General features: G+C 42.9%; 1 protein-coding gene and 1 pseudogene across 3 annotated transcripts in view; one reads left to right on the top strand and one right to left on the bottom strand.

Moving 5' to 3' along the window:
• The window catches only part of SETD4 (SET domain containing 4), a 136,653-nt gene that overhangs the window by 30,529 nt on the left and 84,497 nt on the right, over positions 1-21,627 (top strand). For 2 of the 3 annotated variants that reach the window (XM_042955255.1, XM_042955258.1), the window contains exon 12: positions 15,018-15,160. In XM_042955255.1, the coding sequence (XP_042811189.1) occupies positions 15,018-15,060 (43 nt within the window). In that variant the 3' untranslated portion in view covers positions 15,061-15,160. Of the gene's footprint in view, positions 1-15,017; positions 15,174-21,627 lie in introns of those variants that run through there. The other variant, XM_042955256.1, reaches the window with a different exon arrangement.
• LOC122199078 lies at positions 14,403-14,619 on the bottom strand (annotated as a pseudogene).

Raw genomic sequence — 21,627 nt, forward strand, 5'->3', positions numbered from 1 at the left:
TTCTATCACACATAGTTGAAGCCTTTATTAAGAGCATGCTTGATGCGCAGAAGACACGAATAGACACTTTTCCAAAGAAGACATCCAGATGACTAATAGACACATGAGAAAGTGCTCAATACCACTCATCAGGGAAATACAAATCAAAACCACAATGAGATACCACCTCACACCTTTCAGAATGGCTAAAATGAACACCTCGGGCAACAACAGATGTTGGTGAGGATGTGGAGAAAGAGGAACCCTTTTGCACTGCTGCTGGGAATGTAAACTGTTGCAGCCACTGTGAAAAACAGTATGGAAATTAAAATCGAAAAAATTAAAAATCGAACTATCCTACGACCCAGCAATTGCACTACTAGGTATTTATCCAAGGGATAGAGGTGTGCTTTGGAAAGAACCCAAATGTCTATCGACTGATGAATGGGTAAAGAAGGTGTGGTATATATGTATACAACGGAATAATACTACTCAACAATCAAAAAGAATGAAATCTTGCCATTTGCAACAAGGTGGATGAAACTAGAGTGTATTATGCTGAGTGAAATAAGTCAGAGACAAATATGATTTCGCTCATGTGGAATTTGGGAAACACGACAGATGAACGTAGAGGAAGGGAAGGAAAAATGAGATAAAAACAGAGGGAGGCAAACCATAAGAGACTCTTAAATACAGAGAACAAACTGAGGATTGCTGGAGGGGTGGTGGGTAGGGGGATGGGCTAAAGGGGTGATGGGCATTAATTAAGGAGGGCACTTGTTGGGATGGGAACTGGGTGTCCCATGTAAGTGATGAATCACTGGGTTCTACTCCTGAGACTACTGTATGTTAACTAACTTGAATTTAAATAAATAAAAACAAAAACAAAGAGCATGCTTGTCAGGATGTGGTGCCCTGACTGTGGCATCAGAAACTGCCAGGTTGTACAAGCACATCCCAAAGCCACAGAATCAGAATCTCTAGGGGTAAGTCCAAGAATATGTATTTTCAGTGAGCCCCCAGGTGATTTGAGTGCCCACTGTTTGTGAACCGTGGCTGTAGAGATTCCAATGGGAGAGGCCTGTGCCCCCTCACCCTCCACTCTCAGGTGCTGGTTCCAAGGTTTTAGTCGGTCCTTTCATGACTCTTGATGTGAATTGTTAGGCAGACCCCAGATCACATGAATCCAAGGCTGGGCCTCTGAATACATGCACTGTCTGAGGGTTGGGGTGACAAGAGGTCCTTGAGCTGATCCACTCAGACCCCTTATTTTGTGGTTGCAGCCCAAGAGGTTGAGGAGCTCGCTCTGGACCTTGGATTTAGCATCAGAATCCAGATTTTCTTTCTGATTCTGGTAGACCTTTCACTGTCCTGCATTTTCTTTCCATAGTGTAAGATCTAGACATTCTCTCAAACGGACTCCCCAACTATATTCTTCTAGAAAAGAATCAGAGTGGGGAGTGAGGCAGTTGGAGGAGAAAGGGAAGGGGTAGCCCAGCCCAGGAAGAGGTGGAGAAGGAACAGGAGCAGAGACCCCACCTTGCTCCAGCCTTCTTGTTCTCATTGGATTTTCCCATCTAATTTCACAATAGCTCTATGAGACAGGTGTTACATGTTTTATAGATGAAGAACCTGAGGCATAGAGGGGTCACGTGACCTGTCACATCAAACAGTTGGAATTAGAACCCAGGAGTCTGAATTCAAGTCTGTCACTTTTCAGTTACACCTGTTTCTGCCTCCAAAGATGGGCAGCCTCCAGTGCAGGGTGGGGAGAGACCCCCTTAAACTTAAAGTGGTTTGTTTTGTCTTGGTTTGTTTGCATGTTCTTTAAAAAAAATTTTTTTATAATGTTTATTTATTTTTTAGAGAGAGTGCAAGCTGGGGAGGAGTAGAGAGAGAAGGAGACAGAGGATCCGAAGCAGGGGCTCAAACCCACGAACTGTGAGATCATGACCTGAGCCCAAACCAAGAATCGGATGCTTAACTGACTGAGCCACCCAGGCGCCCCTTGTTTGCATGTTCTAGTAGGCAACTTCAGCGACCTCATTGGGCAGACTGGCGACAAGGAGCCAGGCAGCACCCAGGTGCGAGGAGAAAGAGGGCCTCCCCAGAGGTCCCTGTGGGCCAAGCCCTCTCCCTGTGGTTTTCAGTTTTACAGCCCCCTCCCTGTCACTGTGACACCCACATCCCACGAAAGGCGGAGGGGCGAGAAGGGGTGAGTGATCCTGCAAGGCAGCCTTCTCCCATTTCAGAGAAAATCTGTCCTGGGGGTGGGGCCCTCCTTTTGATCTCAAGGGTCCCTGTCTGGTTATGCAGCTGTGGTGATGGGCGTTTAGAAGCCTTCTGCCAGTGCCAGAAGATAAGGCAAAAACCGAGACTGTGCAGGGTCTATGTAGCAATTATTAGGACAGTAAATAATTCCCGTTCTAACTTTGCCCTTGTCACAAAGGGAGACTTCAAAGTGCTCAAGATAAAAGGGAATTCGGGATGTCACTGACCCGGGGAGTGGGGGGAGGGTCAAGTCTAAGGGTGTGTTTGTCACAGGCAGCATAGATCTTTGCTTCTCGGGTCCTCCCAAGCCTCAGACAGTAAGGGTCGCAGCAGCCGTTTGAAGTCCCTGGGAACCACATGTGCAGCGTTTTTAGAAACTTTATTGAGGAATAATTAACAAATACATTTGTACAGACTTAAAGTGTACACGTGATGATTTGATATATGTACACATTACAGAACAGTCACCAAGAGCAAGATAATGAACACATCCATCGGCTCATAGTCCCCAGTTAACTTTGTTTTCTTTCTGTGGTGGGAATGCTTAAGATCTGCTCTCCGTGACTTTCAAGTAAACAATACCATAGCATTAACTAGCCAACACGCTGTATGTTAGTTCCTCTGCACTTACTGTTCCTAATCTGAAAGATTGTGTTTTGGATGTATGCCGCTCCCATTTTCCCCCGGCCCTTGCAACCACCGTTCTATTCTCTGTTTCTGTGAAACTGCCCCCCCCCCTTAATATTCCACATGTAAATGATATCATACAGTATTTGTCTTTCTCAGTCTGGCTTATTTCACCTAGCAAAATGCCTTCCAGGTTGATCCATGCAGTTGCAAACGGCAGGATTTCCTTCCTTTCTGTGGCTGAATAATATTCCATTTTCTTTACCCATTCATCAGTTGAAGGACACTTTACCTGTTTCCTCATCTTGGTTATTTTGAATAATGCTGTAATGAAGGTGGGTGTGCAGATATCTCTTTGAGATACTGATTTCAATTCCTTTGGATACATATACCCAGGACTGGGATTGCTGGATGGTATGGTAGTTCAATTTAAAATTTTTTAAGGAATCATACTGTTTTCCATAATGGCCATACCAATATACATTACCACTAACAGCATATAAGTGTCCTTCTTCTCCACATCTTCACCATCATTGATATCTTTTGTCTTTTTGATAATAGCCATCCCATTAGATGATATCTCATTGTGGTTTTGATTTGCATTTTTCTGATGATTAGTGATGTTAAGCACCTTTCAAATACCTTTTGTATGTCTTTTTTTTGTGTGTGGGGGGGAAATGTCTGTTCAGGTCCTATGCCCATTTTTAAATTGTATTATCTGCTTTTTTGCTAGTGTATGAATTCTTTGTATGTTTTGGATATAAACCCCTTATCATATATGTGGTTTGCAAATATTTTCACCCATCCTGTAGGTTGCCTTTTCAATTCATTGATTGTTTCCTTGCTATGCAGAAACTCTTTAGTTTGATGCTGTTTCACTTGTTTATTTTAGTTTTTGTGCCTGTACTTTTGATGTTTTATCCAAGAAATTGTTGCCAAGACCTATGTCAAGGATCTTTTCTGCTATGTTTTCCTCTAGGAGTTTTATGGTTTCGGGTCTTACATTTAAATCTTTGATCTATTTTGAGTTAATTTTTGTGAGTGGTGTAAGATAGGGGCCCAGTTATACTCTTTTGCATGTGGATATCAGGTTTTCCCAGCACCATTTATTGAAGAGAATATCATTTCCCCATTGTGTGTTCTTGGTGCCCTTGTCAAAATTTGGTGGACCATGTATGTGTGGGTTTTTGTCTGGGCTGTCTATTCTCTTCCACTGGTTTATATGATGGTTTTTTATGCCAGTACCACACTATAGCTTGTAATATAGCTTGAAATCAGAAAGTGTAATACCTCCAACTTTGTTGTTGTTGTTGCTGTTGTTGTTGTTTTCCTCCTCCTCTTCCTCCTCCTTCTCCTCCTTCTCCTCCTCCTCCTCCTCCTCCTTCTCCTCCTCCTCCTCCCCCTCCTCCTCCCCCCCTCCTCCTCCTCTTCTTCTTCTTCTTCTTCTTCTTCTCCTTCTCCTTCTCCTTCTCCTTCTCCTTCTCCTTCTCCTTCTCCTTCTCCTTCTCCTTCTCCTTCTCCTTCCCCTCCTCCTCCTCCTCCTCCTCCTCCTCCTCCTCCTCCTCCTCTTTCTCCTTCTCCTTCTCCTTCTCCTTCTCCTTCTCCTTCTCCTTCTCCTTCTCCTTCTCCTTCTCCTTCTCCTTCTCCTTCTTCTTCTTCAGGATCTCCTTGGCTATTTAGGGCCTTTTGTAGTTCCATACAAATTTTTGTATACTTTTTTCTGTTTCTGTGAATGATACCATTAGGATTTTGATAAGTATTGCATTGAATCTGTAGATAATTTGGGTAGTATGAACATCTTCACAGTATTAAGTCTTCTAATCCATGAACATGGGATATCTTTTTATTTATTTGTATCTTCTTTAATATCTTTCATCAGTGTCTTAGAGTTCTAAGTATACAGATCCTTCATCTCCTTGGTTAAATTTATTCCTGTGTATTTTATTGTTTTTGATGCTGTTATAAGTGGGATTGCTTTTTAAATTCATCTTTCAGATAGTTTGTTGTTAATGTATAGAAATACAATGGATTTCTGTACGTTGATTTTATATTCTGCTTCTTTACTGAACTTATTTATTCATCCTAACAGATTTTTGGTGGAGTCTTTAGGGTTTTCTATATATAAGCTCATGTCATCTGCAAACAGATAATTTTACATCTTCCTTTCTGATTTCATGCCTTTACTTCTTTTTCTTGCCTAAATGCTATGGCTGGGACTTCCAGTACTATGTTAAATGGAAATGGTGAGAGTAAGCATCCCTGTCTATTCCTGATCTTAGAGGAAAAGATTTTTAACTTTTCATCACTGTATACAATATAGCTGTGGGCTCGTCATATATGACTTCTATTATGCTGAGGAACACTTCCTCTATACTTAATTTGTTGAGAGATTTTTTTCTTTATGAAACGATGTTGAATTTTGTCAGATGCTTTTTCTGCATCTTTTAAAATGATCATATGATTGTTATCCTTCATTCTATTCATGTGGTGTATCACATTTATTGATTTGCTTATGTTCAACCATCTTTGCATCCCATGGATGAATCCCTCTTGATCATTTTAATCCCTGTGATCATTTTAATGTGTTCTTGCATTTGATTTGCTAGTATTTTGTTGAGGATTTTTGCATTCATCAGGGATATTGGCCTTTAATTTTCTTTGCTTGTGGTATCCTTCAGTATCACAGTCATGCTGGCTTCATAGAATGAGTTTGGAAGTGTTCCTTCCTCTGTAATTTTCTAGAAGAGTTTGAAACGGATTGGTATTAATTTTTCATTAAATTTTGGTAGAATTCACCTGTGAAGCCATCTGGTCCTGGGCTTTTATTTGTTGGGAGATTTTTGATTACTAATTCAATCTCCTTGCTTGTTATGGGTCTGTTCAAATTTTCTATGACTTCATGATTCAGTCTTGGTAAGTTGTGCGTTTCTAGGAATTTATCAATTTCTTATAAATTATGTAATGTGTTGGCATATAATTGATCACAGTTTCTCTTATGATCTTTAGAATTTCTGTTGTATCAGTTATAACGTCTTTCTTTCACTTACAATTTTATTGAGGTCTCTCTTTTTTTTCTTAGTCTACCTAAATGTCAATTGTTTATCTTTTCAAAAAGCCAACCCTTAGTTTTGTTGATATTTTCTATTGTTTCTCTAGTTCTCATGTCATCTATTTCTGTTCTAATCTTTATTATTTCCTTCCTTCTGCTAACTTTGGGCTTAATTTGTTTTTCTTTTTCTGGTTCCCTGAGGTGTAATGATAGGTTGTCTATGGGTTGGATGCATCCCATAAGTTTTGGTGTGTTGTGATTCCATTTATGTTTGCCTCTAGATATTTTTTTATTTCTTTCACCCATTGGTTGTTAAGAAGTATGTTGTTGAAATTTCACATATTTGTAAACTTTCCAGGTTTCTTCTTGTTACTGATTTCCAGTCTCAAACCATTGCAGTTGGAAAAGATATTTCATATGATTTCAATGTTATTAAATTTCTTAATCCTTATTTTGTGACCTAAAATATGATTTATTCTGGACAATGTTTTATTTGTGCTTGAGAAGAATGTGTTTTCTGCTGCAGTTGGATGGAATGTTCTATATATGTCTATTAGGTATTTGGTTTAAAGTGTCATTCCAGTCTGTTATTTTCTTACTGATTTTTTTTCTTTGGATGATCTACCCACTGTTAAAAGTAAGGTATTGAATTTCCCTACTATTACTACATTGCTGTCTATTTTTGCTTTCAGATCTATTAATAATTATTTAATATATTTAAGTTTTCCAATATTGAGTACATAGATGTTTACAGTAATTATATCCTTTTGGTGAATCGACCCCTTTAGCATTATATAATGATTTTCCTTGTCTCCGTTACAGTTTTTGACTTAAAGTCTGTTTTATCTGATGTAAGTATAGCTATCCCTACTGTCTTCTGATTTTCATTTGCACAGAATATCTTTTTCCACCATTTACTTTAAGCCTGCAAGTGAGTTTCTTGTGAACAAATGAGTTTCTTGTGAACAGCATTTAGTTGGGTTTTGTTTTTTTAATCCATTTTTTGTCTATTCATTCTTTGCCTTTAATTATAGAATTTAAACCATTTACATTTGGAGTGATTACTGATAGGTAAAGACTATCACCATTTTGTTAATTGCTTTCTATTGTTTTGTGGTTACTTTGTTCCATTCTTCCTCTCTTGCTGTGTTTCTTTGTGAGCTGATGATTTTTTTTACAGTGGTATGCTTTGATTGCATTCTCTTTTTTATTCATGTATCTATTATAGATTTTTTTGCTTTATGGTAATCATGAAGCTTTCATAATACACCTTATAATTATAACTATTTTGAACTGACAACTTCAATTGCATAAAAATGTTATACACATTTACTTGCTTGTACTCACAGTTTATGTTGTTCGTGTACCAATTTACCCTTTTTATATTGTCTATCCATTAACAAAAGATTGCTTCTATAGGTTTTTTTAATTTTTTTAATGTTTATTTATTCTTGAGAGAGAGGAAGAGAGAGAGAGAGAGTGAGTAAGGGAGAGGCAGAGAGAGAAGGAGACACAGAATCTGAAGCAGGCTCCAGGCTCTGAGCTGTCAGCACAGAGCCCGACATGGGGCTTGAACCCATGAACTGTGAGATCATGACCTGAGCTGAAGTTGGGCGCTCAACCAAGTGAGCCACCCAGGTGCCCCTCTATAGTTTTTTTTTTTAAATCATTTTTTTTCTTTTAATTCTTTTTAATGTTTTTATTTATTTTTGAGACAGAGAGAGACAGAGCATGAGCAGGAGAGGGGCAGAGAGAGAGGGAGACACAGATACTGAAGCAGGCTCCAGGCTCTGAGCTGTCAGCACAGAGCCTGACACGGGGCTCAAACTCACATACTCTGAGATCATGACCTGAGCTGAAGTCGGACGCTTAAGTGACTGAGCCACCCAGGTGCCCCATATCATTTTTGTTTCTTAACCTGTATGCTGGAGTTCAAAGTGATTTACACACAACCTTTGCAGTATTAGAGTATTTTGAATTTGATGATATGTTTTCCTTTACTAGTGAATTTATATTTTCATCTGTTTTCATGTTACTAATTAGTGTCTTTTTGTTTCAGCCTCAAAACTCCTTTTAGCATTTCTTGTTTAGCAGGTATGGTGGTGATAAAGTCCCTCAACTTTTGTTTGTTTGGGAAAGTTTTTATTTCTCCTTCATTGCTCAAGGATAACTTTGCTGGGTAAAATATTTTTGGTTGACAGTTTTTTTCCTTGAGCACTTTGAATATATTATCTCCTCTCCTGGCCTGCAAGTCTTCTGCTGATAAATCTGCTGATAGACTTATTGAGATTCCCTTGTATGTGTATGTGATTAATCTTTTGTCTCTTGCTGTTTTCAAAATTCTCTTTTTGTCTTTGATTTTGTGTCTTGGTGAAGATCTCTTTGGGTTGTATCTATTTGGGGACCTTTGAGCTTGATGTACTTGGATGGCCAAACTTTCCCCAGATTTGGGGTGTTCAGCCATTCTTTAGGTAAATTTTCTGTCCCTTTCTCTGTCTCTTCTCCTTCTGGGTCACCCATAGTGCAGATATTATTTCATTGGATGTATTCCATAATTCACATAGGTTTTCCTCACTTTTTTTTCATTCCAATTTCTTTTTTCTCCTCTGACTACATAATTTCAATTTGATCTGTCCTCAAGTTTCCAGATTCTTTTTTTCTGCCTGATTGAGCCTAATGTTGAAGATTTCTATTGCATTTTTTATTTCATTCACTGTATTCTTTCAACTAAGAGTCTCTGTTAGGTTCTTTTTTCAATGATTTATATCTCTGTTGAACTTCTCATTTTGTTCATGTGTTGTTTTCCTGAGTTCATTAAATTGTCTGTATTCTCTTGAAGCTCATAGAGCTTCCTGAAAATGATTATTGTAAATTCTTTTTCAGGTAACTCACAGATATGCATTTCTTTGGAACTGGTTACTGGAAAATCATGTTCGTTTCATGGTGTCATGTTTGCTTTTTCATGCTTCTGATGACTTTGTGTAGATGTTTGCACATTTGGGAGTGCATTCACCTCTTCCAGCCATTTGAATTGGCTTTGGTGGGGCAAAACTTTCACCAAAAGGTGGCTGCAAGGGTGCCAGCTGGGTGGGATGCAGCATCTTTGGTTCTTGGAAGGCACAGCAGCGTAGTATCCACGCAACTTCATCAGCTTGAGGTCAGTGTAGGCGCAGACTTGTGGGGGGTCTTCTGTGGCCAAGACTGGATGACAGTGGTAGCTAAGGCTTTTGGGATATTCAGAGGTGAAGATTGCTAGGATCTTCGGTTCTCCTATTTTTGCCCATGGGAGAAAGTTCTAGCAGAGGGAGGATCCCTCTTGGCATATAGTCTGGCATGCTGGCACTCAGAGTCCTGGGATCAGAGCCATGTGGAGCTACCACTGTTCCTGGGTCTTGAGGCACAGATGCATTTGCCCGTGGCAGTGACGCTGATGTCTAAGGTGGGTGTACGTGGAACTCTGTGAAACCAGGGTCTGGGTCTCTGGGTCTTGCAATGATTCTGGCCAGGTGGGTGACGCAGCAGTGGCACAGGCCCTGGGATGGCAGGTACAGCAGTAGCTTGGGCCCAGGGGGGCAGGGGGCAGAGGCCAGTAGCAGTACAGCCTGTGGATGGTGGTGGGTCAAAGTCCCAACTTTGGCCTCAGGGAAGGTTGCAGGAAAGCAGAAGCGCATCCCTAGTGATGGCCTCTGAAAGCCACATGTTAGGATCCAGGGAGCATGTCAGGACTCAGGGCATAGCAGTGCCCCTGCCAATGACAGTTCAGGGCTTTGACCTGGAACCCAGGGACAGGGATCAGAGCAGAGGTAGTGTGACCTGGCAATAATGATTCAGAGCAGCTGCCTGGGACCTGAAGGGTGGGGGTCAGAGCAGTGGCCACACAGCCTAATCAATGAAGGTTCCCAGCCTTGACCTGGGACCTGGGGGTGGGGCTCACAGCAGCCCCTGTAATGGGACAAAGTTGCGACCTGAGCTGAGGGCAGGGCTCAGGGCAGTAGTAGCACCCATCTTGTAGGTGGTGGGGCAAAGTCTCGATCCCAAAGAGCTGGACACAGCAGTGGCAGGACCCCACATGTTACTGCACCGACAGCCCCAGCTGTGAGGAGGGGCTTGGTGGTGGGGAGGCTGGACAGCTCCATGAGCTGGGATCAGCAATGGTGTAGACCGTGGGAGGCCATGGTAGTAAAGGCTGCAAACATCCACAGTGGTGTGGCTTGCTGGGGTTCTTCTGCTTTCATTTACCCCATGAGGAGCTTCCTCTGAGTGGATCCCCGTGCACCAAGCTGCTCTTGACCTGAGGAGGGGGAGATGTGGGCAAAATGCTTCCTGTGCTGTTCTATGTGACCACCCTTGGGTTTTAAGCTCTGCAGGAGTTTTGCTGCTTTTTTGTTGTAGTCCAGAGCTTTCCCTGAGTTATTTTCATTGGTCTATAATTGTTTATTTACAGTTTTTGTTGTTTCTGTGGGCGAGATGAGATTGGGATCCCCTGGCTCTCCATCTTGCTGACTGATATTACCTCTCTTGCACATGGCAGAGCTTTAAAAACTGCTGAGCCCGGGTCCCACCTGGAGGCTCTGATTTAATTGGTCTTAGATGTGCCAACATATCGCTCCCGGGTGACTCTAATATATGCCATAGTTCCCTTTCTGAGCCTCTGCACTGGAGGAACAAGCTGCTTTAACTTGTCCTAACTGGAATACTCTGGTATTACTTTAATGCCTCCAATGACAATAGTTTGGGAGGCAGGAGACAGAGTGCCCATTGCTATATGACTACACACATTTATGCTGCTGAAATAACCTTTTAAATGGTGCCAATCCATATTGAGAACAGATTCATCCAAAGCTCAAATGCTTTAACATTTGGTTCAGTGAGTGTGCTTAAGTGTGAGTGGCCAGATCACAACAGGTGTTCAGAGCATTTTAGTTATTTTCTTGAAACACTTTTTAAAAACAAGTCACACCTGTAAGAGTCCCAAGTGTTTGGACTGAAGCCTGAAAAATACACACCGGATCTGTGAATCTTTGTGGGACTTTGCTCTGAGCTTGAGACACTTCCATTTTCGTACACTAGGTGGCACCAGAAGACCGCCAGGCTGGGGATGCTGACTCCCAGTCACGGAGGCTCTGTCGAATTGAGGCAACAGAGTATCTTTTTTTTTTTCTTTCTTTCAGATGTTAGTAGGATCCAGACAAGGCAAAAACAACTCTGTGTGTTGCTACTGGGATGAAATGCAGAGGTTCCTATGCTCTGTGGGGTGTTGGATCTCCTTGGGTGAGAAACACAGGCAGATAAACATTAGTTCAAGGTGACAGCTGCCAGATAGGGGGCCTAGCCAGGTGTGTTGTGCTCAGAGGAAGGGGCTGGGATGGGGGAGAGGTCTGATAAGACGCAGAAACTGCCCTGTCCCTGCGTTCAGACAAGCCATAAATAAATGCTGATATTTAGCACTTTCTTTTGAGAAAGAAACAGTTTCTCACAGCAGATAGCAGGTTTTCATCTCTAACATCATCGATAGCAGGTAGACTCAGGTCCTGACTGACACACAGGCGAACAGAGGACAGGGAGCTTTTAAGGAGTTTAAACTGACCACCCACACAAAGAAAAGGGTGTATTCCTGTGACTCCACTTCTGCCAGATGTTTCTGGAATTAGAAAATGGGGCTAATTTTGTGGAGAGCTAGAGAGGAGCTGTTTCTTCTGACTGATGGGAGAGCTGGCCCATCTGTTGTTAGAGGCGTGCGTTTGATCTGAAGACAGAGCTTCAAGGTAGAGTGGAAACACCAGCATGTCCTTGGGCTTCCCTGTCCACAGGCGGCTGACAGCTTCCGGATCAGACCGCGGGCGTTGTGAACTGAGTGACCTAGCACAGCATCCCAGAGTGGCCACGCAGGCAGCCTCACCTGAAATGACTTCTTTGGTCCGCCTGACTTTCTGCATTCATCTGTCCTTAGATCAAGACTAACTCACCTTGCAGATCAGGGAGGTCCTATCACACCTCTTTCCTTTTGACTGCCCTTCTCCTTTTACACCTCTCACTATTGATACACATTCTGGATTTGCCCTGACTGGATGCTTGTTTTCTCCTTGGCATTTCATCTAAAGTGTGCTGGCAAGGCCTGGACAAGGCCCCTTACTACCATATTGGATTTTTTCTCCCCTTAATTGAGAGACAAGAGAAAGCTGCAGATGACCGTTTTATCTGATTGGAGTCGCCTTGCTGGTGGCAGCTGTCCGTCTGGGAAAGAGATCTTGGTCCAGAGTACTCACGTTGGGGTAACCAGCTCTTTCTGACCGTTGTGGGTCAAGACTCAGAGCAGGTAGCCGCAGCACAGCCGAGGTTGGGAATCATGGCTCACGTGGACACAAACGTCAGCAGAGATTGGGTGAAAGATGAAATCTCCTGTTTCTTTATTCAGAAGGCAGCGTCTCTGGTACCAGTAGGCCCGAGTCCTGGCAGTGGACAACTGTTAGAGCCCACCCTCTTTCTTTTATGTTTTGCTAGTGGCAGGGGTCTATAGCGGAGGCCACTGCCACCAGAAACCATCCCTCAGGAAGCTAAGTGCTGTCGGCATCTTTTATTGGGGTCACCTAGAACCCTGCTCCTCAAAGGCTGATACGCAGACCACCAGTATTGGGGGTTTGTTAGAAATGCAGAGTCTCAACAAACTGAGGGCTGATGGGGGAGGGGTGGAGGGGGAGAGAAAAATGGGTGGTGGGCATTGAGGAGGGCACTTGTTGGGATGAGCACTGGGTGTTGTATGTGAGCGATGAGTCATGGGAATCTATTCCTGAAGCCAAGAGCACAATGTATATGCTGTATGCTAGTTAACTTGACAACAAATTCTATTGAAAGAAAGAAAGAAAGAAAGAAGAAGGAAATGCAGAGTCTCAGGCCCCACCCTGGACCTTCCACATCAGAGTCTGCACTGTAACAGGATGCGTGTGTCTGCAAAAGTTAGGAAAGCGGTAACTCAGGAGTATGGCTAGCCCTGGGGATTGTGTCTGGTCGAGCCTTCCCAGTCTCCTGGGCCAGTCTGACCATCAGCAACCCGTTTAGCACAGATGGGGGATGCTGGTCCTTGATGCGAGGTGCCCTGGGAGCTGGCTCATCTACAGAGAGTGGGGTGGGGCTGCGGACTCTTCGGGCAGGACTCACAAGGACTCATAAGGCCAGCTTATCGCAGCAATGATCATGGTTTTGCCCCTTTTACTGTGGGGCATGGTTGTTCGCAGTTGCCCCCGCAGTGCCAGGTGAGTAGCCCGACAGAGGCTGCCAGTTTCTCACCTGCCCCCCATGCTGGGGAGCTGCTGGGCAGTTGGCCATGGAACCCCAGTCTCCCTGACACACGTTTCTGAGGTTCACATTCACAGGGAAAAAGTAGATACTAATGCAGCAGTGTTGTTACGAAATCACCAAGCCACTGCAGAGGCATTAACACGGGTAACACCGGTGGGCCTTGACCGGGACAGTCCGGGGACTTTTAGCCTGGCCGTGTGTTTACCTGGTTTACCTAGTTCCGGGGTCTGCCTAGCTTCTAGGGGCCAGCGCGGGACCAGATGGGTGCCATGCATGGACTGATTCTATCCTTGCCATGCCGTATTCTCTGTCTGAAGGATGAAGAAAGCCCAGCTCAGTGGGTCACGAGGCGAAGTCCCTTCCTTGCCCAAGAGGGCAGACTGCGCTGCACACGGCTCTGGTCCGCTTGACGCCACATGGGCTTCATCCCCACGCAGCTTCTTTCCGGTCACTTCTGTGGGCCGCTCCCCGATTCTCTGCAGCACTGTGATCAAGAGTAGGGCTGAGTTGGGTTGGAATCTCAAAGAATGAGGAAGTGGGCCATCCGGGGGTTCCTGGTGTGTGTGTGTGGGGGGGGACAGACGACCGCACTCTGGACCCCGGCTGTGCCTTTCCTGTCTCGTGGCTTTGGTTACCTGCGATGGGTCCTGACATGCTGCAGCTCGCAGATGGTGCCAGGCGACGTGCCGACAGCTGATTTCACGGCATTATTCTCACCCATGAGCTTATATTTGTGTGGAATGATGAGGAACAGCGCCTGGTGTCCCTTCTTTTGTTTATATACAGTTTTTCCTTTGTGTAGGAGGAAAACAGAGCCGACTCCCTTTTAAGGGACATGAAAACTGAGTTTTGTCTTCCCTTCCTCTTACTGTCAAACAAAAGTCACCTTAGAACTCAAAATCACATGGGGTCTATCACTGGCAGGAAGCAAGGCCTTCCCTCGTGAATGTATAACTTACAGTAAGTTCTCAGCAGACCAAAAAAAAAAAAAAAAATGCCTTTTATCATGTTCTGGTCTTTCCCTCCCACTGTTTTATTTCACTTACAACATCACTCAGGCCCAAATGGTATTTGTCAGGAGTAATTGGCAAACGCTGGACGCTGTGTTCAAGGCTGCTTGAATGGAAAATCTCAAAGCAGTCATCCATGTTGAAAGAAAATATTACATTTGATCTTTTTTTATGATTTCTGCAGACGTGATGCATGTCTGCATTCTTTAGCCTTATAACCCCTTTGTATTTGAGAGAGAGAGAGAGAAAAACAAATCCCTGTAGGAAGTAGCACTTTACAGGTAATTTACAGTATGCCTGAGAAATAACCACAACACATGGGGAGTCATTTTAAACTGATAAGAACAGATACTACACTTGATCTTAGCCAAAAGGCCGAGAAGCGATGGGGAGTCATTTTAAAAACACATCCATGATTTATTTTTATTAGCCGTCTAATAAACCTGCGCCGGCCCGCAGGTTGTTCTACGTTGAATTATGACTTCAGGCCTCGCGTTTCATGTCTGCTCCTACCAGGCTGTTTCTGCTTCTGGTTGAAAATACGCCTAAGGACGGCGGCAGCCATCCGCCAAACGCGCAATGCCCCCCTCACTTGGTCCCGTTTGTAAGCGACATGCTTTCCCAAGCAGGGTGTCATCGAGCCAGCAAATTCGAACCGGCAGATCCAACTGAGGTCGTGAGCACAAGTGCGTGCGTGACAGTGCTGGGGTGAGCCGTGCCCGGGTGTCCTGAACAGCTGGTCTGAGCACTCTGCCCAGACAGTCCCTCTGTGTTTTCTCTTCCAGGGACACAGTACAGCCTCCGCGACAGGGTGTGGAGGCTTTTTAAAGCCACATAACCTAATAGAAGGACACCTTCCTCCACGTTCCAGACGTGTATACGTGCGTCCTCGTAAGGAAAGGACACAGGACGTCAGAGTTCATGGCAAGTACGTATCACCTTATATCTCCTACACTGGGGTAGTTCTGGAGCAAAAAGATATACCGATAGTCCCCTCAGTGTTATAGAGACTCTAGATCAGGGGCCAGCGAACTGCCAGTCCCTATTTTTGGAACTGAAGTTTGTTTTTTTCTAAATACAAACTTAAAAAAATTGTGGTTCATGACCTGAGCTGAAGTCAGACGCTTAACCGACTGAGCCACCCAGGCGCCCCAGTTAATCATTTTTTTAATGTGTATTTATTTATTTAAGAGGCGGGGTTGAGGGGCAGAGAGAGAGGGAGACAGAGAATGCCAAGCAGGCTCTGTGGTGTCAGCACAGAACCCAATGTGGAGCTCGAACCCACCAACCGTGAGATCATGACCTGAGCTGAGACCGAGAATTGGATGCTGAACCCACTGGGCCACCCACGTGTCCTTGTAACCATTTTTAAGTGTACAATTTAGTGGCATTGAGTATAGTGCTGTGCAACCATCACCACGGCCTGTTTCCAAAACTTCATCACCCCAAACGGAAGCTCTGTATCCGTGAAACAGTAACTCCCCTCCCACCCCTGCCCCTGGTAGTGTCTAATGTACCTTTTGTCTCTATAATTTGCCTATTTGAGATATTTCATAGCAGTGCAGTCATACACTGTGTGTCCTTTTGTGTCTGGTTTATTTAACTTGGCGTCATGTTTCTGAGGTTCATCCGTGATGTGGTGTGAATCGGCATTTCATTGCTCCTTCTCTTCTTTGTTGAGGTTTAACTGAGACTTAAGCGTTGCATATGTTTAAGGTGTACAACTGGATGCTTTGTCACATCTGTGCGTTATGAAATAATCACCACAATTGAGCTAATTAACATATCCATCACCTCACATATTTACCATGTCTTTTTTTCCCTTTGTGGCGAGGACACTTAAGACCTGCCCTCTTAGCAAATTTTGGATGCACAATATAATATTGTTAACTATAGCCACAGCATTGTACATTAGGTCTCCAGAACTTATTCAACTTGCATCACTGCTTTTTTTTTTTTTTATTGTGAGAAAAACACATAACATAAAACTTAATCATCTTAACCATTTTCAGATGTGCAGTTCAGTATTCACGTCATCGTACAACAGATCTGTAGAACTCTTTCCTCTTGTGAAACCGAAACTCTACACCCATTGAATGACACCTCCCCTTTTCCTTCTCCCCTCTCCCCCTGGGAACTACAATTCTACTTTTTGTTTCTAAGAGCTTGACTCCTTTAGCTACCTCCTAGGGGTGGGCTCATGTAGTATTTGTCCTTTTGTGACTTGCTTATTACAGTTAGCATAATGTCCTTAAGGTTTATGCAGTTTGTAGCATGTGACAGGATTTCCTTCTTTTTTGTGGCTGAGTAATATTCCCCTGTATGTATATAACATATTTTGTTATCGATTCATCAGTTGATGGACATGTGGGATGTTTCTGTCTCTTGCCTATTGTGAATAATGCTGCTCTGAACATGGATGTACAAATATCTGTTTGAGTTGCAGCTTTCAATTTCTTTGGGTGTATACCCAGAAGTGTGTAAATAAAGTGTTATTGTAACACAGCCATATCTATTTGTTTACCAATTGTCTAAGGCTGTTTTCCCCTTATAAAGTGATTTTCATATCAACCAGCTTTGCATTCTTGGGATAAATCCCATTTGGTCATAATCCTTTTTAAATGTTGCTGGATTGGGTTTCTTAATATGTTGTTGATGATTTTTCTGTCTATCTTCATAGAGGATATTGGTCTAAGTTTTCTTATAATATCTTTGTCTTGGTATTAGGGTGATTAGGTAATCTCACCCCATGAAAAAAGTTTGGAAGTGTTTCCTCCTCTTTTCTTTGGAAGAGTTTGTGAAGTATTGGTGTTTTTCATTGTATTTTGTAGCATAATGTAGGTCTCCTCATGCTCTCTTTTGTAATGTAAAAAGAGGCAACTGAGAAGGAATAGTACCTTTGTGCTTCTAGATGTTGTTGATGTCATCTCTGTGTGATGCCTGGGGCTATGGCAGCCTCTTTGCGACTAGGAAGGCAGTCATCCCAAGGCAATACCCCCAGGATGTCAGTAGAAAGTAGAAAGTAGGAAAGAAGGAGTAGAAGAAGGAAAGAAAGAGGGCACGTGCTTGATGAGCAACTGAATCAACCCTGGAGTCTCTCTCTTCTCTTTCTTCTTTCCCTTCTCTATTCTCTCTCTTTCTCTCCCTCTCACCCCACCTACATCTCTGTTATGTGAAGTAACACTATCTTTATTTTTTTTTAAGCTCCTTTTTGTTAGGTTTTCAATTATATGCAGCTGACAATATCTGATACTGATTATGGTACCCCCTTCAACAAGAGCACTCCCTGTTTTCTTTATTGTCTCCCACTTCCTATATCATCAGGCTAAGAGAACACAAATTGCACCTGCAGAAAAAAAGCATCAAAGGGACCAGAGAGTCATTGGATTCTGTGGAAAGCAAACCAAGTACAGACTCAAGGTTACATGGAATAAAACTTTGCTGGGATCCTTTAGGCTGTCAGGAACATTAAAAAATCCTTCAGGGGTTACCATTTTTGCCTCTTGCATGAAAGTGTGTAAAATAAAGGGCCCGTTGGGTTTGGAGAGACCTCCAGTGGAGCCTGAAATATAACTCACAGAATAACTGTGTATGTTAGTCAGTGTTCCCCGGAGAAACCAGGCCAATAGAATTCTGAGATGGCCCCCCATTTCGGACTCCTGGTATATACACCCTATGCAATTCTCCTTCCTCAAGTGTGGATGGTACTGCGAGCACAATGATTAGGTTATGTTATGTGACATAAATGAAGAAGTTTCTCAGATATAATTAAGGTTCCAAATCAGTTGATTTTGCAAGTGGGCCTGACCTAATCAGATGAGCCCTTAAAAGTGACTGAGTGCCTTCTGAAGAGATTGATATGAAGTGTGAGGGGGCCTCTGGGGAGGGCCGTGTGGCAAGGGCTTGAGAGCACCCTCTAGTAGCTGAGAGTGGTCCCCAGCTGACAGCTAACAAGAAAATGGTGACCTCAGTCACATAGACCCAAGGAAACAAGTTCTGCCCATAACTTGAAGCTGCTTGGAAGCGGTTCTTTCCCTCACTGAGCCCGCAAGTGAAGATGTACCTGGCTTCCAAGTTGATTTCAGCCTTGTGAGACTGTCTTAGTCTGCTCTGGCTGCTATAACAAAAATACCATAGACTGAGCAGCTTAAGCAACGGACATGTATTTTTCACTGTCTGAGATCTTGGAAGTCCAAGGTCAGCATGCTGGCAGATTCTGCGTCTGGTGAGGGCCCTCTTCCTGCTCTGCAGATGGCTGTGTTCTTGCTGTGTGCTCACATAGTGGAGATCGAGTGATCTGGTCTCTTCATTTTCTCATAAGACACTCTTCTCATCATGGGGCTCACCCTCATGACTTCATCTAAGGCTAATTACTTCCCAAAGTTCCTGGAACATAAATGATTAGGGCTTCAGCATCTGAATTTGTGGGGGGGGGGGGGGCACAAACATTTAGTCTAAACCCAGAGCAAAGGACCCAGTTAAAATGTGCCAGTCCTAGCCTACAGAAACTGTGAAATAATAAAATTGTGTTACTTTAAGCCACTAAGTTTGTGGTAATTTTTTACATAGCAATAGAAAGTTACTATAGGTAACATTTCAAATATCACTCCTTTATGTTGGAAAAAATAGGTAAATGATCAACATAGAATAGATTGTGAAAAGTAATGTTTGACCACTGAGAAAATTATGTAGGTCAATGCCCCAGAAAATTTCCCTTTCTTCCTTTTTCTTTTTCTATTAAAGGTCGTCACTACTTATGGGACCCCAAAGCCAAGGGACAGATTTGGGGAGAGTGTAGGGAATGCTTTTGGATCTTCCCCCAAAGAGTTGGCCAGGTGTGGTCGGCTGTTGGGAGGCAGGGGTTCCTGAGAGGCCCTCATCCTGGCCCTGGGACAGCCATAGTCAGCCCTGGCTTGTACCCACTCTGGGGCTCCTTTTGTCAAGAGGAAATCTCCACACAAGAGCATCCTAATGTTTAAAAAAATTTTTTTTTAATGTTTATTTATTTTTGAGACAATGCAAGAGACAGAGTGCAAGCAGTGGAGGGTCAAACAGAGGGAGACAGAATCTGAAGGGGGGTCCAGGCTCTGAGCTGTCAGCCCAGAGGCCTACGTGGGGCTTGAACTCATGAACCATGAGATCGTGACCTAAGCTGAAGTCGGACACTTAAGCAACTGAGCCACTCAGGCACCCTAAGAGCATCCTAGTTAAGAAGAGCCATGGCATCAGGAAAGATGGCTTAAAATACATGGGGCCAAAATCTGGTTGAGTATTATTTCCCTATGGTGTGAGATACAGTTATTTCTTGAAACCTTCTTACTCAGGAAAAACTGTTCAGGCAAATCTAGCTTTTTTTTTTTTTTTCAGTTTATTTATTTATTTTGAGAGAGACAGAGAGTGAGCAAGGTGGGGAGAGGGGCAGGGAGAGAGGAGGACAGAGGATCCGAAGTGGGTTCTATGCTGAGAGCAGAGAGCCTGATATGGGACAAGAACTCATGAACCCGTGAGAGCCAAATTCAGCCAAATTCAGATGCTTAACCAACAGAGCCACCCAGGTGCCCCTGGGCAAATCTAGTTTGCTAGGTAGCTCACTTGTCCAGTTATCAGCTTGGGCATCAGTCATAGTTATTAGACATAGCATTAAGATCATGACTGTATGTTATTAAACTGAGTACAAAGTATTTTTTAAGAATTTTAAAATGTTTTTTGAAATTTATTTTTGAGAGAGATAGAGAGAGCACGAGCAGGGGAGGGGCAGAGAAAGAGAGAGACACAGAATCTGAAGCAGGCTCCAGGCTCTGAGCTGCCAGCAAAGAGCCTGACTTGGGGCTTGAACCCATGAACCGTGAGATCGTGACCTGAGCCGAAGTCAGACACTCAACTGATTGAGCCACCCAGGTGCCCCTCAAAGTGTTTTTTAAAAGATAAATGATGATCAAAACTACTGGTCTTTTATTAACCTTCCTTAGGAAGTTCTTGGGATTATTTCTTAATGTTACAGATTTATACAGAACAATTTTCTTTACTCTCTTTGGCTTTGATGCGATCACAGTTGTGTGCATTTCTAGTTTGCAAGAAGTACCTTTTCTCTTGTTGTTGGATTCAGAATGTGAATCAAAAAAAAAAAGAAAAGAAAAGAAAAAAAAGAAAGAAAAAAGACAATGCGAATCAGATGGAGGGTTTTTTTTTCTTAGCAAATTTAAAAAATGTCCAGTCATTTGTACAAATGGTTTAAAAGCCTTGAGATTTTAGGAATGTGTATTTGCAATTATTCTCCTTTAATAATTAATCACTAATATGTTTTAATCACTGAGAACATTGTTTTGATCATTAAGAATTTACAATGTAAAGATTATTTCAAGGTCAAATTTCAAATGTTAATCATCGTAACCTAATGCATGTAAATCTCTACTGAATTCAGTTTAAAAATAAAGAGTAAGTCATTAATTTGAGCTAGCATACTTACTGGAAATTATCTTTTATTATTCTCTGCTCTGGTTCAAGGTCATTTCTTTAATCAAACCTCAGTTTGATCCAGAGTCGTGGGAAGAAAAATCAGTCTCTTGTCTTTCTTTCCCTAAAAAATAAAGCTGTCACGGGGAATCTCTTCCAACTTCCATTTCTCTTCATTGCTCTCATCTCATCTTTAATTATTGCTGCTGCTGCTATGCTTTTTCTTTTCTTTTCTTTTTTTTTTTTGTTTTGTTTTTTAGTTTTGGGGGCAGATTGTGTCACTGGGTATAAGACCCTTAGGAGTCATGGAGCTTTGCTTGCTGCTAGGGCATTTTTGCTTGATGTTTTGATATGAAAGCTTTATATGGTACCTTCTTTTTGCTTGAATGGGCATCCTGATTACCCAGGCCTCCTGCTTAACTGTCTTCTGATTAGGGGTGTATAGGGTACGAGCTACAAGTGTGGGTTCTAGACTGAGCCTCACCTGAATTTGGGTCCTGATACACCACTTACCAGTTCTGGGACCATGGAAAGTTTTTGTCATCCATCCTGTGCCCCCTCCTCTTCATCTGTAAATGAGGACAAGCAGAGTGCCAGCTGTCATGAGGATGAAATGTATCTCTGCAAGTGACCAAGGCTGCCTATTGTGCAGGGTCATCAATTTAACTGATACTGCAGAGAAAATGTAAAGCTTTCATTGTGGCTGTGTGATCCAATTTCCCCCCAGCCCACCCCACAGGTTACTGGGTAAGATCTCGCTTTCAGTCCCCTCCAGTTTAAATTTTATCTCATCCAATTTAATTTAAAAAGCCTCAACTGAATTTAAAAAGCTTCTTTAGGCAATTGCCTAAAGAGCAACATGGTCCGGGAGTCTCCCTTGTTTCCCTTCCTAAAATGGCTTTGGGTGGAAGTGGGGGGTTTTGTGTTTATAGTTCTCTCCTC

The sequence above is a fragment of the Panthera leo genome, chromosome C2, assembly GCF_018350215.1.
Source record: "Panthera leo isolate Ple1 chromosome C2, P.leo_Ple1_pat1.1, whole genome shotgun sequence".
Lineage (NCBI taxonomy): Eukaryota > Metazoa > Chordata > Mammalia > Carnivora > Felidae > Panthera > Panthera leo.